Source organism: Salmo trutta, chromosome 13, assembly GCF_901001165.1.
Source record: "Salmo trutta chromosome 13, fSalTru1.1, whole genome shotgun sequence".
NCBI classification, from domain to species: domain Eukaryota; kingdom Metazoa; phylum Chordata; class Actinopteri; order Salmoniformes; family Salmonidae; genus Salmo; species Salmo trutta.
The window spans coordinates 31,432,498-31,448,210 of NC_042969.1; the positions used below are offsets into that span (position 1 = coordinate 31,432,498).

General features: G+C 44.0%; 1 protein-coding gene across 7 annotated transcripts; it reads left to right on the top strand.

The window, feature by feature from the left end:
• Nucleotides 1-1,596: 1,596 nt before the first annotated feature.
• LOC115205641 (cytoplasmic polyadenylation element-binding protein 4) lies at nucleotides 1,597-14,880 on the top strand. 7 transcript variants are annotated; one of them, XM_029771827.1, is made up of 12 exons: nucleotides 1,597-1,876; nucleotides 2,993-4,143; nucleotides 5,405-5,500; nucleotides 6,655-6,745; nucleotides 8,698-8,748; nucleotides 8,921-8,944; nucleotides 9,821-9,997; nucleotides 10,184-10,273; nucleotides 10,380-10,498; nucleotides 10,902-11,016; nucleotides 11,205-11,386; nucleotides 11,606-14,880. In XM_029771827.1, exons 2-12 carry the CDS (start codon nucleotides 3,073-3,075, stop codon nucleotides 11,831-11,833), a joined length of 2,244 nt encoding a protein of 747 aa, XP_029627687.1. In that variant the 5' UTR covers nucleotides 1,597-1,876; nucleotides 2,993-3,072; the 3' UTR covers nucleotides 11,834-14,880. The 7 variants fall into 7 exon arrangements, with proteins under 7 accessions (XP_029627687.1, XP_029627686.1, XP_029627689.1 ...); XM_029771826.1 differs by having other exon boundaries at nucleotides 2,996-4,143; nucleotides 6,652-6,745; XM_029771824.1 differs by having other exon boundaries at nucleotides 1,598-1,876; nucleotides 6,652-6,745.
• Nucleotides 14,881-15,713: the final 833 nt, after the last annotated feature.

A 15,713-nucleotide genomic window follows, 5' to 3' on the forward strand; every position in this document is an offset into this window, starting at 1 on the left:
CAGCCACGTGGGTATATGCTCCTAAAAACCAATGAGGTTTCAATAAGTATAGGGGGATAAAAGGATGTATCTGTTCAATATGTAATTCTTTATGTATCCAATAAAAATACACTGCAGTTCAAATATTTGGGGGGATTTAGAAATGTCTTTGAAAGAAAAGCAATTTTTTTGTACATTAAAATAACATCAAATTGATCAGGAATACAGTGTAGACATTGTTAATGTTGTAAATGACTATTGTAGCTGGAAACGGCTGATTTTTAATGGAATATCTACATAGGAGCACAGAGGCCCATTATCAGCAACCATCACTCCTGTGTTCCAATGGCACGGTGTGTTAGCTAATCCAAGTTTAGCATTTGAAACGGCTAATTGATCATTAGAAAACCCTTTTGCAATTATGTTAGCACAGCTGAAAACTGTCATCCTGATTAAAGATGCAATAAAACTGGCCTTCTTTAGACTAGTTGAGTATCTGGAGCATCAGCATTTGTGGGTTCGATGACAGGCTCAAAATGGCTAGAAACAAAGAACTTTCTTCTGAAACTCGTCAGTCTATTCTTATTCTGAGAAATGAAGGATATTCCATGCAAGATATTGACACGAAACTGAAGATCTCAAACAACGCTCTTCACAGAACAGCACAAACTGGCCCTAACCAGAATAGAAAGAGGAGTGGGAGGCCCCGGTGCACAACTGAGCAAGAGGACAAGTACATTAAAGTGTCTAGTTTGAAAAACAGACGCCTCACAAGTCCTCAACTGGCAGCTTCATTAAATAGTTCCCGCAAAACACCAGTCTCAACGTCAACAGTCTAGAGGCGACTCTGGGATGCTGGCCTTCTAGGCAGAGTTCCTCTGTGCAGTGTCTGTGTTCTTTTGCCCATCTTAATCTTTTATTTTTATTGGCCAGTCTGAGATATGGCTTTTTTTTTTGCAACTCTGCCTAGAATGCCAGCATCCCGGAGTCACCTCTTCACTGTTGACGTAGAGACTGGTGTTTTGCAAGTACTATTTAATGAAGCTGCCAGTTGAGGACTTGTGAGGTGTCTGTTTCTCAAATTAAAAGTCTAATTGAAACTTGTTCATTATTATTTAATATCCTTTCAATAACCTATAATTTCCGTTCTCAGAACGTTAATGAAAACTTTCCGGAAACCATAGTAAGACGTTATCAGAACCTCCCTGCAACCTAAAAATGAACGTTCCCAGAACAGGTGAAATTTTCACTTCAGTTCTCAGAACATTCAGTTTCACCGGTCAGGAAACGTATAGCTTCATTCCCAGAACCAATGGGAAACCAAAAACCTATGTTACCAGACCTTCCAAGGAACCAAATGTGCTAGCTGAGTCAAAATTTGCCTCTTATCTTGCCTTTTTCTTGGGTCTAAATGTGTTTAATAAACCCATTGCATCATAGCTGAATATCACACAGAAACCTTGACTGACTAGATGTTTAAATGCAGGCAGTATTGAATGTATAAAATACATCTAGTTTGATTTCCTTACATTATTTTCCTGTACGTCCAACTGCCACCCATGAATTTCTCGACATCCTTATTTGGGCGGAGAACGTCTTGAACGCATGTGCCATTTCATTGAAAAGGCGTGAGATGGGTGTGGCTTCCCCACACATATCCAATTAAACCCCATTCATCTGTGGAAAGGGGCGAGGCCGCAGAGGGAAACCCTTGCAGTCTGTGGACCGGAGTTGGTGGAGGGGGCGGGGTTATGAGCCGGAAGTGTCTACCGACTGGTCCAGCTGTCATCGACTAGAAGAGACCATTCGCACCGGCTGACTTGGAAATGCAGAAAATGGAAAAAAGCTGAAATATGGCAACATCTAGGAACCATAAGGACATGACGACAATTTAGAGGTACATAATGCACGATCTAGAATGAGTTTCATAAATGTAATGTCATACCAGAGAACTGCACTCAGGTTTGTACTCATAGTTTGGAATTGCTAAATTATGATGACAACGATTGGTGCTAAGCTATGACATTGAACACACAGGACACGAAACCGACGAGGTCGTTTAAAGATACACATACCATTTAATACCAATATTACAGCAGATCAAGCCCGTGTATCGCTGTCGGTGGAATCTTAGGATACATTTAATTTCTAATCGACATTGTTGCTTATCTGCGTCGATTGCTCGCTAGATCGGCTACAATGTATCTACTGTGGTAGCTTGCCGGCTATTACCCTAGCGGCTTTTATACAGGGAACTAGGCTACCCTAGATGCAGAACAGACAAGAGACGTCATCAGTATTTGCTTTAAATGGTCGCGTCGGAGTTGGTCATTGGAGAAAAAAAAAAAATCAAGATATTCGGTAGGTGTTGGTGTATTTACCTTACTTTTAACGCGCGGGCATAGACACGCTACACTGCATATAGACCGCATATAGATCAACACTGATAATCGCAATGTGTTTGATTGACAGGGCACATGGAGCCCAACGCAGCAGCTGTTAGCTTGCTAGCCACATAACGACCTTTGGGAAGTGAAACGTCAACTAACAGTGTAGCCAGCCTGCCTGGTTGGTGCTATGTGCTTCTACCACATCCAACCTACGCAGCTTAACTCGAGTGTTTTTCTGTTGTGGCTTGTTAGTGCTACTGCTATACTTAGTCTGTGTAATTTTATCATGTAGCCTTGGCCTACCGTGGTTGAGCGAGTCAATGATTTCTTCTCATTGAGTTACATCACAGGACTAGCAGGCTGCAGTTGCAGCAAAGTCACTGCAGTTGGCGAGGCTGGTGTTGTTTTGGAAGGCCTGTAGGCTCAAATTGTGGTGTGACAGCCTTTGTATTTATGTCCTCAACCCTCCCTCCCTCCTTTCTCCCCCCTTTCTACCTCACCCACTATTTCCCCTACATCACCCTTTCCTCCCCCTTTCTCTCTCACGCCTTCACTCCTCACCTCCCCCTCACCCACTTTTCCCCCTTCTCTCCCTCACTCATCTCCTTCCTCATGTTAAACAGTAGGAAATAGGCCTAGAAGACACTGTGATAAGAAGAACCAAGTTAAGGAGGAAACATCAGCTTTACCCCAGGATTCATAAATGGACGACTACGGCTTCGGAGTCCTGGTGAAGAATAACTGCAGTGGCAACAAATCTGCTTTCCCTGTGAGGATCCCTCCTCACCTCCAGCCCTCCCACCTCAATCATCCCGCCAACCCCCCCAGCCCCCCTTCATTCATCAATAGCACCTCGGCCACCAATGGAGGAGGTAGCGCCTGGCTGTTCCCCTCCGTAACACCCCACAGTAACATGCAGGATGAGATCCTTGACTCCGACAAGGCCAAAGCCCTGGACCTGCAGGAAAAGGCCCAGCCGCAGGCCCTCTCCCCTGGGCAGCAAGAGGCCGGAGGTGGCCTAGGGGAGCTAGATGGGTCTCTACCTGAGGACTGCTCCATGGAGAAGGGCTCATTGGAGAGCAGCGGTGGGAAGGAGAAGCTTAGGGGTGGGATGGACTCCCCTCCGGTGCTGGGGGGGTTTGACTACCAGGACAGCCTGGGGATGGTGACGTCTGGAGCCCAGTCCACCACCACTACCTCCTCCCTGACCTCCTTCAACAACTGGTCCCCGACCGTACCCTCCAACCCCTCCCCCATGGTCAGTGAGGACGTTGGGAGCGGGTTCTTTGGCCCGGCCGGTTCCAATGCTAACGGACCCCCAATGCTTTTCCAGAACTTCTCCCATCACGCCGGGCCCGGCTTTGGAGGGGTGGGGGGTAGTTACTCCCCCCAGATTGGCCCTGTCTCCCAGCACCACCCTTCTCCACACCCCCACCACTACCACCCCCACAACCAGGGGGTCCCCCCGCAGCACCGCCGTTCCCCAGCCTCCCCCCACCCTCCCCAGCCCTCCTTCCCCCCTCACCCCCACCGCTCTGGAGCTTTCACCCAGCTGCCCCACCTGGCCCCGGCCCAGTCAAAGCCCCCCTCCCCTTGGGGCAGCTACCAGAGCCCTGCCCCCTCCACCCCCACTTCCACATCCTGGAGCCCTGGAGTGGGTTACGGTGGCTGGGGAGGGTCACAGGGGGTCCGAGAGTACCGCAGGGGCTTCAACGGAGGGGTGACGGCCCTCAACTCCATCTCACCACTAAAGAAGTCTTTCCCCAACAACCAGGTACTCTTCTAGCTAGTTATACTGCACACCTCTCGTTGAACAACCAGGTACTCTTCTAGCTAGTTATACTGCACACCTCTCGTTGAACAACCAGGTACTCTTCTAGCTAGTTATACTGCACACCTCCCATCGAACAACCAGGTACTCTTCTAGCTAGTTATACTGCACACCTCCCATCGAACAACCAGGTACTCTTCTAGCTAGTTATACTGCACACCTCTCGTTGAACAACCAGGTACTCTTCTAGCTAGTTATACTGCACACCTCTCGTTGAACAACCAGGTACTCTTCTAGCTAGTTATACTGCACACCTCTCGTTGAACAACCAGGTACTCTTCTAGCTAGTTATACTGCACACCTCTCGTTGAACAACCAGGGACTCTTCTAGCTAGTTATACTGCACACCTCCCATCGAACAAGCTGGCACTGTGCTAGCTAGGTATACTGTGCCCCTCCCGTCGAACAAGCTGGCACTGTGCTAGCTAGGTATACTGCGCCCCTCCCATCGAACAAGCTGGCACTGTGCTAGCTAGGTATACTGCACCCCTCCCATCGAACAAGCTGGCACTGTGCTAGCTAGGTATACTGCGCCCCTCCCATCGAACAAGCTGGCACTGTGCTAGCTAGGTATACTGCGCCCCTCCCATCGAACAAGCTGGCACTGTGCTAGCTAGGTATACTGCGCCCCTCCCATCGAACAAGCTGGCACTGTGCTAGCTAGGTATACTGCGCCCCTCCCATCGAACAAGCTGGCACTGTGCTAGCTAGGTATACTGCACATCATACCTGCTCAGACTGGATGTCCCGAAGGCCTCAGACTGATGAGTAGGTTAACCATAATCATAATGGCCTACAATTTAACTAGTAAATTATTTTCTTTCATTTAAATGTTTTGCCAAACTCATTGTGCTTGATTTAGTTGGTTATGATATCATTTATTCACACCTACAGGCTGTAATCCAGCTATTACTGTTGTCTATTGAGCCTTAATATAAACTGTCTGTCATGCACATTAATGGTACAATCACATGGTACTATCCCACATGTACTACATGGTACAATCACATGGTACTATCCCACATGTACTACATGGTACAATCACATGGTACTATCCCACATGTACTACATGGTACTATCCCACATGTACTACATGGTACAATCACATGGTACTATCCCACATGTACTACATGGTACAATCACATGGTACTATCCCACATGTACTACATGGTACAATCGTACAGAATATTTTCCTGTCTTCCAGGTTCCCTCTCAGAAGTATCTTCGTAACAACTCTGGGTTCAACCACAAGGCTTGGATGGAAGACGGCATGAGTCGCACTGACAACTTCCCTTTCCAGGTGAGTACAGAGATGAGCAAACTGTAGAGGGGAAAGTATATTCATCAACTCTTACAGGACAATGAAAGTGGAGTTAAAACATGCTTTTATATTGTTAAAACCAACACATGTAGCCTTGTTAAGGCCTTTTCGATTATGCGCAATACAGTACACATCAAAGTAAATGATAAGAGCAAATATGATCTAGTTACTAGAGTCTAGTAAGTAGATCATCTGATAACATCAATGACAATCAGGCCAGCTAAATGATTCAGCTCACATGTAGGTAACTATGTATTATTGGATATGTAGTCTTATAGATCTGTCATTGTGGTGGTAAGCAAATGCCAGGATGAGGCCTATTCCGGTAATGTGTTCATCCAAAATGACACAATATTCCCTGTACAGTGCACTACTTTTAACCAGAGCCTGGTCAGAAGTAGTGCACTATATATAGGGAATAGGGTGCCATTTGGGACAGAAACCCCAGTCTTCTGTCCTTGATAGAGATGCAGCGCGATAGAGATGCCACAATGCCTGTATGACAAATGTTTACATACTGTCATCTCACTTCTGCAGGCTTTGGCCCTGTTTGAAAATCGCAGATCTGACATGACCTGGATTTGCGTAAATCTAGCTTTATCTTTCCAGTCACATACAGATCAGTGATTACTTCAAGGAATGGATTCATTGAAAAGAATTCACTGTTTATCTAGTTTTTTTATTTTTTATTTCACCTTTATTTAACCAGGTAGGCCAGTTGAGAACAAGTTGTCATTTACAACTGCGACCTGGCCAAGATAAAGCAGAGCAGTGCGACACAAACAACAACAACAGAGTTAAACATGGAAGGGGCATAGCAGGGGCAGGGGCATGTGATACAAAGCAGTAGATGGTCTACATCTGTAGGTATCTCTGTAGAATCAGATAAATAGATTTCGTCTGGATTTTTGTTGATAAGCCTCACCACAGAACGTCTCCATGGACGTGTAACTGTTTAGAGGGTCTAGAGTACCAGGATAACACGGGTGTCATCTATTATCAGAGCAAAACTCTGTCAGGGATCGAGATTACAACCTACCACCTCTGGGTTCTAGAGTCAGAATGGTTCTATTTTCTTGTTCTTACATAGAACACCGCAGGCTTATCATCGTGTTCCCTGTCTCTCTCAGCAGGAGAGAACCCGTTCCTTTGATGGCTTCAGCATGCACTCCCTGGAGAACAGTCTGATTGATATTATGAGGGCTGAACAGGATTCCTTGAAAGGTGGGTTTCTCTGTTTCACACAGTATGAAAAAACACCCTGGGCCTGTATTCAAAGCATCTCAGAATAAGAGTTTATTCATTTTTATTTTATTTCGCCTTTATTTAACCAGGTAGGCAAGTTGAGAACAAGTTCTCATTTGCAACTGCAACCTGGCCAAGATAAAGCAAAGCAGTTCGACACACACGACAACAGAGTTACACATGGAATAAACAAAACATACAGTAGAACAAAAAGTCTATATATACATTGAGTGCAAATTAGGTAAGATAAGGGAGGTAAGGCAATAAATAGGCCATGGTGGCGAAGTAATTACAATATAGCAATTAAACACTGGAATTGTAGATGTGCAGAAGATGAATGTGCAAGTAGAGATACTGGGGTGCAAAGGAGCAAGATAAATAAATAAATACAGTATGGGGATGAGGTAGGTAGATAGATGGGCTGTTTACAGATGGGCTATGTACAGGTGCAGTGATCTGTGAGCTGCACTGACAGCTGGTGCTTAAAGCTAGTGAGGGAGATATGAGTCTCCAGCTTCAGTGATTTTTGCAGTTCGTTCCAGTCATTGGCAGCAGAGAACTGGAAGGAAAGACGACCAAAGGAGGAATTGGCTTTGGGGGTGACCAGTGAGATATACCTGCTGGAGTGCGCGCTATGAGTGGGTGCTGCTATGGTGACCAGTGAGCTGACATAAGGCGAGGCTTTACCTAGCAGAGACTTGTAGGTAACCTGTAGCCAGTGGGTTTGGCGACGAGTATGAAGCGAGGGCCAACCAATGAGAGCATACAGGTCGCAGTGGTGGGTAGTATATGGGGCTTTGGTGACAAAACGGATGGCACTGTGATAGACTGCATCCAATTTGTTGAGTAGAGTGTTGGAGGCTATTTTATAGATGACATCGCTGAAGTCGAGGATCGGTAGGATGGTCAGATTTACGAGGCAGCATGAGTGAAGGATGCTTTGTTGCGATATAGGAAGCCGATTCTCGATTTAATTTTGGATTGGAGATGCTTAATGTGAGTCTGGAAGGAGAGTTTAGTCTAACCAGACACCTAGGTATTTGTAGTTGTCCACATATTCTAAGTCAGAGAGTGCTGTTCTTGAATCAGTTTTCTCTTTTAGAAAATAAGAAATATGATTATGGTCGGGGGGGGACCTGATCATAGATCAGCAGTCCTACTCTGAGATGCTTTGTGAATATAGGCCATGGTATTCTGGAATACTCCAAACAATGAGAAAATATTAGCTGGACATACAGTAATGGCATATTTTTTATGTAGAGATAGGTTGATGTCACATAATTCTGACTGGTTGGTGAAATGGCTGCTTAGCTCAAATCGCTGCACCAACACAAATGTGGTTGTACTGAATACTCATACAAGATGATACTCTTTGATGTCAGTCTTTTGAACAACGTATCCTGCTGAATTCCTGAGCTGCAGTAGTACAGAGTACAGGGAGCACAGCCATATTTAAGACCGAGTCATCTGAGTGGTGGGAGTCCTGAGCAATACTCTTCTGTCTTAACCTGCTCAATGGAACACACAAAGCTACCTGTTAAAGTACCTCTATGCTGGCACTTTCATCTCTGCTCCACTCTCCATTCTCTCCACCAACATGAATTAAACATGACGTTTTGTCGCATCCCATTTCTGAAGACACGTTTTATTGCTAAGACTGTCACTATGTTAATGTAGGCCAGTCGATCCACCCTGATTATGCACTTACTTCCCCCCTCTGATCATGTCTCGCAATCGGTTGGCTGTTAAGTCAAGAGTTCTCTGGATGCTTTGATGGTTCTGCTGCTAATCTCAATTCTCATTCTCCTCAGTACAGAACAGCTACAGTTGTTAGAATATCTTGGCTTTATGGAGTGAGAATGCGGTGGCTGTATGGAGTGAGAATGCAAAATAATGTGTATTCTAACTGTCTTCTGTCTGTTCCTCTCCAGGTCGCTATGGTTTCTCTCACCAGGGCGGAGACGTGTCCTTGCCCATGAATGGTATGGAAATGTTATTTTGCCTCAATACTATAAAGTTTATAGCTTTGTTCAGTCATTCACAATAGTGGTAGTGAATTGGATGCGATTTGTTCATGGGATTTACATTATTTTGTAACCCTGTGCTGTTATTAAGAGTTGGTATGAAGGTTGTTGTCTCTTGTTTTACATGCAGCTAGGAGCTATGGCAGACGACGAGGTAAAGCCAAACCAAAAATGTCTTAAATGTTTTAGCTTCCATCATATCATTATTTGCAAAGCCTCCATTACAGAGTACATGCTGTCTGTCTGGTTTGGCCTCGCTATGTAATAGGGTAGAGTTTCACATATGTTTTCCTCCTGACTGCTGACTGTTCACTAGGCCCCGACTGAACCTGCAGAGGAAGACTTAAGTCCCCAGGGAGGATTTGAAATTTGTATTTTTTTAAAATATAAAAATAAATTGTATTAATTCAATCCAAATACTACAAAGCATGGTAGATTTCCAGGTCATCTTTATTGCAGTCGTGCTGACTGACCGTCTCACAGATTGCTATATTAATAACGTTCAACACTTGTGGTTGTTATGAGCGCGACAGCAAAAAAAAGATGACCTGACATGATTGTAGACTGCCTATTTCCTGCTGGGCTTTTGTGACCTGGCTGTGGTGGCTTGTTACTGGACTTTAACAAAGCATTATGTTGCAAGCGCTTGAGGAAATCGTGGTTGGTTTCATGATCCTCGTTTGTCTTCACAATGAAAAATAAATCCCTCTAGCTCATTTGTTATTTTGATTCCAGTGAATGTATCGCAAGTGAAGAACCTATTTCAGCATGTTATTGTAAGTGTATTTATTTGGATAAAATCTTACCCTTTTTCCACAACTGAGTCAAACAGAGCTGAGCAGAGCTATACCAAGCTGGCCTGGTTAAACATTCACAATAATTGCTGGAAGGGACAATGTGAAAATGAAATATCGGAGTCGGCACATTATGGTTTGGAAAATTAGAACCACAAATGGGTGCTAAGTGGCCAAAATAGTCCAGGGTGTCTGGGTTAGTAGGGTTTGAGTATCTCTTTCTCTACGCCCTCCAGGTCACTCTAACCTGTTCCCCATGGGGGACGAGCACTCCTTCGGAGAGGACGAGTCAGGTGACCAGGGACTTCCTGGTTTAGGATCCGCCCACTGTTTCCCGCAGCTCAATGGAGAGCGAGTGGAGAGGTATTCACGCAAGGTGTTTGTGGGAGGACTGCCCCCCGATATAGACGAAGGTATTGATCAATGAACAGAATAATACACCTTCTACAATGTTGTTTTGGGGTTAAAAACAATGGTTTGAGAGGAGTCTGTGTTTTCTATGGTAATATGATGTCATAGAGCCTTAGAGGCTGTGGACCACCATCGCAGGTTGCTGAAGAGCCTGTGTAGTTGACTAGCTTTGACTCTTTCATTCTCAGATGAGATCACCGCCAGTTTCCGCAGGTTCGGTCACCTGTTTGTCGATTGGCCCCACAAGGCTGAGAGCAAGTCCTATTTCCCACCCAAAGGTGAGTCTGATAAGGTCACATTGGCCAGCGAATACTCGGTGCCCTGGGATGAAGGGAAATGGATGAAGGTCATGAGAGTATTGAGCGCTTTCTTTCCCCTCTCAAGGTTATGCATTCTTGCTGTTCCAAGACGAGACCTCTGTCCAGGATCTGATTGATGCCTGTATCGAGGAGGATGGCAAGCTCTACCTCTGTGTCTCCAGCCCCACCATCAAGGACAAGCCTGTGAGTGGAGCTTTACGTGTGTGTGTGTGTGTCTGGCTAGTGTGAGACAGTCTGAATCTCCCACACACCCAGGCATTATTTAAAAATGTTTTTGACTGTAATTAAACTTCTTGGTTGGAGTTGTCTGTCCTCCTTGTCAGTCTAGCACTGCTGGTGTAAATAGTTGTGAGATTTCCCCAGTCCACCCCCCCTAGTTCAGCCCAGTCCACCCCCCCTAGTTCAGCCCAGTCCACCCCCCCTAGTTCAGCCCAGTCCACCCCCCCGGTTCACATCTAGTGGTATGGACATTGAAAGATAATTTTACAGACGTTATATGGAATTTGTTACAGCCTTTTCTAGATGTTGTTTGAGTGTTATATGGGTGTTCTCTGAACATTGTCTGGCCATGCCTGTGTTCCTCTAGGTCCAGATCCGTCCCTGGAACCTGAACGACAGTGACTTTGTGATGGACGGCTCTCAGCCTCTGGACCCCAGGAAGACCATCTTTGTAGGGGGGGTGCCACGTCCTCTACGCGCAGGTACTGGACTGTGTTTCTGTGTCTGTGAGGATTGGTGGGGGTGAGAGTGGAATGGGGTGAGAGAGTGGAAGAGTTAAAGACCCTGAGCTACAGTAGTAATGCCTAGGCTTTAGCTCAGCAGGCTAACACTGTCTGGTGTGACAGACCCAGTCAGCCACATCATCAGCCTATATGTGTTAATGTTCCAGTGGAGCTGGCCATGATAATGGATCGTCTGTATGGAGGAGTGTGTTACGCTGGCATCGACACAGACCCTGAGCTGAAGTACCCTAAAGGAGCGGGCCGTGTGGCATTCTCCAATCAGCAGAGTTACATCGCTGCTATCAGCGCTCGATTCGTTCAGTTGCAGCACGGCGAGATGGACAAACGGGTGAGTCAGTCTGATCTTTGGTAGTTTAGCGGAGCCACATGCGCTGTGCATTTTGTCCAGGAGAAGAACCATAGAGACCTCACCCACACAATAGCTAAGCTACAAAATGGAGCTGGGTCTGCGCTTCTCCCCTCTTGTTTCTCTTTTGTCCCATTCCATCTGGGTATGTTTCATCTCCTCCCACCTTCTTTCCCCTTCTGTCCTCCCCCTTTCCCCCAGGTGGAAGTGAAGCCATACGTGCTGGATGACCAGCTGTGTGATGAGTGCCAGGGGACACGCTGTGGGGGAAAGTTCGCTCCCTTCTTCTGCGCTAACGTCACCTGTCTCCAGTACTACTGTGAGTACTGCTGGGCTGCCATACACTCCCGGGCCGGACGAGAGTTCCACAAGCCACTGGTCAAGGAGGGGGGAGACCGGCCTCGACACATATCCTTCAGGTGGAACTAGAGAGGGTGACGGGCTACGTTGTAGAAAATAAATGCACTTTTCTTTTTTCTGGTTCCTATTTAGTTTGGAAAATTAATTTAAAAGCTTAATTTAATCTTTATTTTTTTAATCGGACCTTCTCAGAACAGTAAATGTTAAGAAGAAGGACAACTAAGTGAAAGAAATCCCGTTTTGAATTTAAGTTAAGGTGTGCATGAGTACTTGGATGCATTATTAGATATGAGAAGAAATGTTTCTTCTGACTTGACTGTACTTTCTTTTCTCACATTAGCTGGCGAAGCTGCTTACATTTGTTGTCAAGAGTAACAAATAACATTTGAGTGAGGTATGTGCTGCACCTCAATCAGTATATTAACTAGAACAGTTGTGTGTTAGAAGGGTACACTTATTTTTGTTAATTTACGCATGCAGGATTAGATTGATATTTGTATCGTTAACCAAAGGTTGAGAGTAACTGGTCGGGTTAAAGTTCAATAGTCAAAGAAAACCACTGCAGAAAGGAAGACTGACTGACAATTCCCTTCATCATAAATAAACTGTTCAGAATACATGCAGGATTATTTAAGAAAAAATTATCCTCTCGGGCCTGGCAGCGATTACTGGCATGTGTTTCTAGCTCATGGTTTTCAATTGACTCTTTGTAGCCAAAATGGGCAAACCAAAGATTGGCCTAAAAACAAGTGATCAACGGCAGTTGATTATCTGAGGGGTTTAAGGACTATAAGACTCCATTTTCAGGTTCAGAAGGTCAGGAAGGCTAGTGCTGTTTTTAAGTTGTTGAATTGTGGAGAGAAGGGAGAAACCGTCTTTGGAAAGACAGGTTTCAGCTGATAGACTACAGCCCTAGCTGTCTAGGCAGGGCTCAGGTATTGGCAGTAGTATTAGCTAACTTTATATTGTCAGGGATATTAGCACTGGATGCTAACATGCTAATGTTGTAGTACTAGTAGGAATTCACAGTACAGTGGTAGCTAGCTACAGTGTTCCCTGAGTGACTCATAGTATGTAGCCTGGTCCTGGCCTGTATGTGCTTCAGTATTTAACCAACTCCTCTGCCTGTCCTTGTCCAGCTAATTAACACCGAGAGTTGGCTAAAGCACAGACAGACTGGACTACCAGGCTAGTCTCATGGTGATCTGATGCACTCTCTCTCCCATGACTGGAGTGTAGAGGAAATGGATACGCTAGTGAATCCTAGCTGTGGAGGATGAATACGTTAGTAGCTGGACACTCTGAAGAACTTGCTGTCACAGAGATAAAGATATTATTTTATACATGGCCTGCTGATTTTTGTACAGTGTTTTATAGCTGATTATTTTGTCATGAACATATAAATTTATTATGCACTACTTTTCTAAATATTTTTTTCAATAGTCATTTTAGGCACATTTTTCATAAGATGGGATAACTCCTTTTGCAATACCTCATTTTTTTCCACTTGGTGAGAAATAATTTTGTACCTTTGTTACTAAGAGATATGCATTTATTGTAAAACTTAATTTAAAAAGAAAAAATTAATGATATTAATATAATTTTCAATTTAGCTTTTTATATATTTAAGTGCTGGTAAATCTTAAATTGTCTGGTCCATTGGTGTGATTGTGTAAAGGAAAGAAACAGCCAGACTACAGATGGTTAGCCAATCGTGTACAGACTTCTCTTTCATAATAATAAACCATAAGTACTGGATCTTAAGGCATGACGAGACCTTTCTAAACTTATTTTGATAGTCTTGAAACATATATCCAGCTTGTAGTGGGTAAGGAAAATCTAGATGCCATTTTTTGACATGGGTGGATGAGTAAACCCTTATTCCCTTGTATCATCAGAGTGAATGATGACAGGTGTTCTTAAAAACTAGATTCTCTTTCGGCAACTACCTGAAGGTTCCAGAACGTTCCAGTTATTCTATGCATGCATGACGTGATACAGAATAACAACAAGACTATTGGCTAGTGTTAATGCAGGAAACTATTGTCTAGAGCACTCTCCCTTTTTATTTTTGTTTGAGTTTTTAGTTCTCTCTTTCAGATCACCTCCTCCTAATATCTAGCTTCTCTTTCTCTCCTAAAGTCTGCATCCCTTGCAGGCATGCAGACAGACAGGCAGGCATGCAGACAGGCAGGCAGACAGACAGGCAGACAGACAGACAGGCAGGCAGGATACCAGAGTGATAACACTTGTACGAGTTTAGCCATATAGACAACACTTCTTCCTAAAAGAGACTTGATCACTCCACCCCTGTGATGTGGCATGCTTTGGGACATAGACTTGAATGTGATTCATGTTGCAAGTTAACTTTGAGCCCTTATGTGCAATTCTTCTTCTTTCCTAAAACAGTTTCTCTCATTCTGCAATGTAAAACCATGTAAACATTAAAACAGGATTCCTTTTTCAGTCTACTATTGTTCATGCTGGTGTCTGCAATGCAAAATGTTCTAATATATATATATATATATATATATGTGAATTTATTTTTAAACATTAGTTTTGTGCTTATTCAATGATTTTGCTACTACCATGCTACTGTGATTGAGAAAACATTGTGTATATACTAGGTTGGTGATGTATTTGTTATATTCTCAATTGAAATGTAACACTTTCATTTGGATCAGATTTTTCTATTTTTTGGGGTGATGTGTTAAAATTGTTGTCTAGGTTTTCTAATTGCTGTATTGTGCCCCACATTCAGAGGAATAATGTCTGTTAGTATTACTTGATTGCGAAACATGCCAATAGTTTTTAATGGTATGCTGGGAAGGTTGTATTTATTGATATACCTTTTTTACTTGAGACATCATCTTGATTTTTATTATGTCATTTCACATTTATAAGTTCCGTTTTGTATTTCCCCCCCCCCCAAAATTATGTTGTGCTAATAACAGACATCAGTTTTTATAGTTGGTTTGTAGAACTGAAGTAAAAAAAAAACAAGATCTAATGTCATATAATCATTTGCAGCCAACTATTTCTAACTGTATGCATACAACATTTGAAGTATGTGTATTATGAGATGTTTAACGAATAAAAGTCTTCTGTGAGGGGAACAGTGGTTGTGGTCAACTTCTTGAGGAAAGCAAAGCGTGTGTGCTGCTAAAAGTGGACATGTACTGGAAAAGGAAAAACGTGCACCGTTTTTAAAAAAAACTATAAACTACTATTTGACTCATGCAGTACAACACCTCATTCTGTTACTAAAGTGGACACTTGACTCCACTCATGGATTTAAAAACATTGGATTGGTATAAATTGTATTGAGGGAGTTTAGTGCCATATTATACACCAGTCCATTCCTCGAAGGGGAGTAAGTGTACATTTCATGGAGGAGATTGTTCCTCCTCCTCACAATGCCCTCCCTCACCCCCTCTACATTGTTTTGTTCCTCTTTTTAATTGTGTGAAGTGTGTTGTGAACTTGACTAGAAGGGTAGAGAATTGGACCACAACCGTTCAATGCAGCTGTGTGTGATGGTGTGACAGACAGACAGCGACAGTGGTTTCTGACACATCTGGCCTGCTGTGCTGAACCAGGTCAGGCAGGGCTATTTATAGATTCAGGCAGATCCAATCCTCCAGCCTGGACCTTTGGCTCCTAATACCAACAACGACAGATACCTAGAGGTTTGAAAGTGTTTGAGAATGCTGGTCTCAGCAGGCCACTGCAATTACAGTTGAAGTCGGAAGTTTGCGTACACCTTAGCCACATACATTTAAAACTCAGTATGTCACAATTCCTAACATTTAATCCAAATGTTTCGGGTAGCCTTCCACAAGCTTCCCACAATAAGTTGGGTGAATTTTGGCCCATTCCTCCTGACCGAGCTGGTGTAACTGAGTCAGGTTTTTAGGCCTCCTTGCTCGCACACGCTTTTTCAGTTCTG

Bases quoted from the DNA above. Each gene is read 5' to 3' on its own strand.
- LOC115205641 (XM_029771826.1), top strand. From the start codon at position 3,073: ATGGACGACTACGGCTTCGGAGTCCTGGTGAAGAATAACTGCAGTGGC. The intron at 5,501-6,651 runs GTGAGTACAGAG...TGTCTCTCTCAG, and splicing joins CTGACAACTTCCCTTTCCAG to CAGGAGAGAACCCGTTCCTT. The intron at 6,746-8,697 runs GTGGGTTTCTCT...GTTCCTCTCCAG, and splicing joins TGAACAGGATTCCTTGAAAG to GTCGCTATGGTTTCTCTCAC.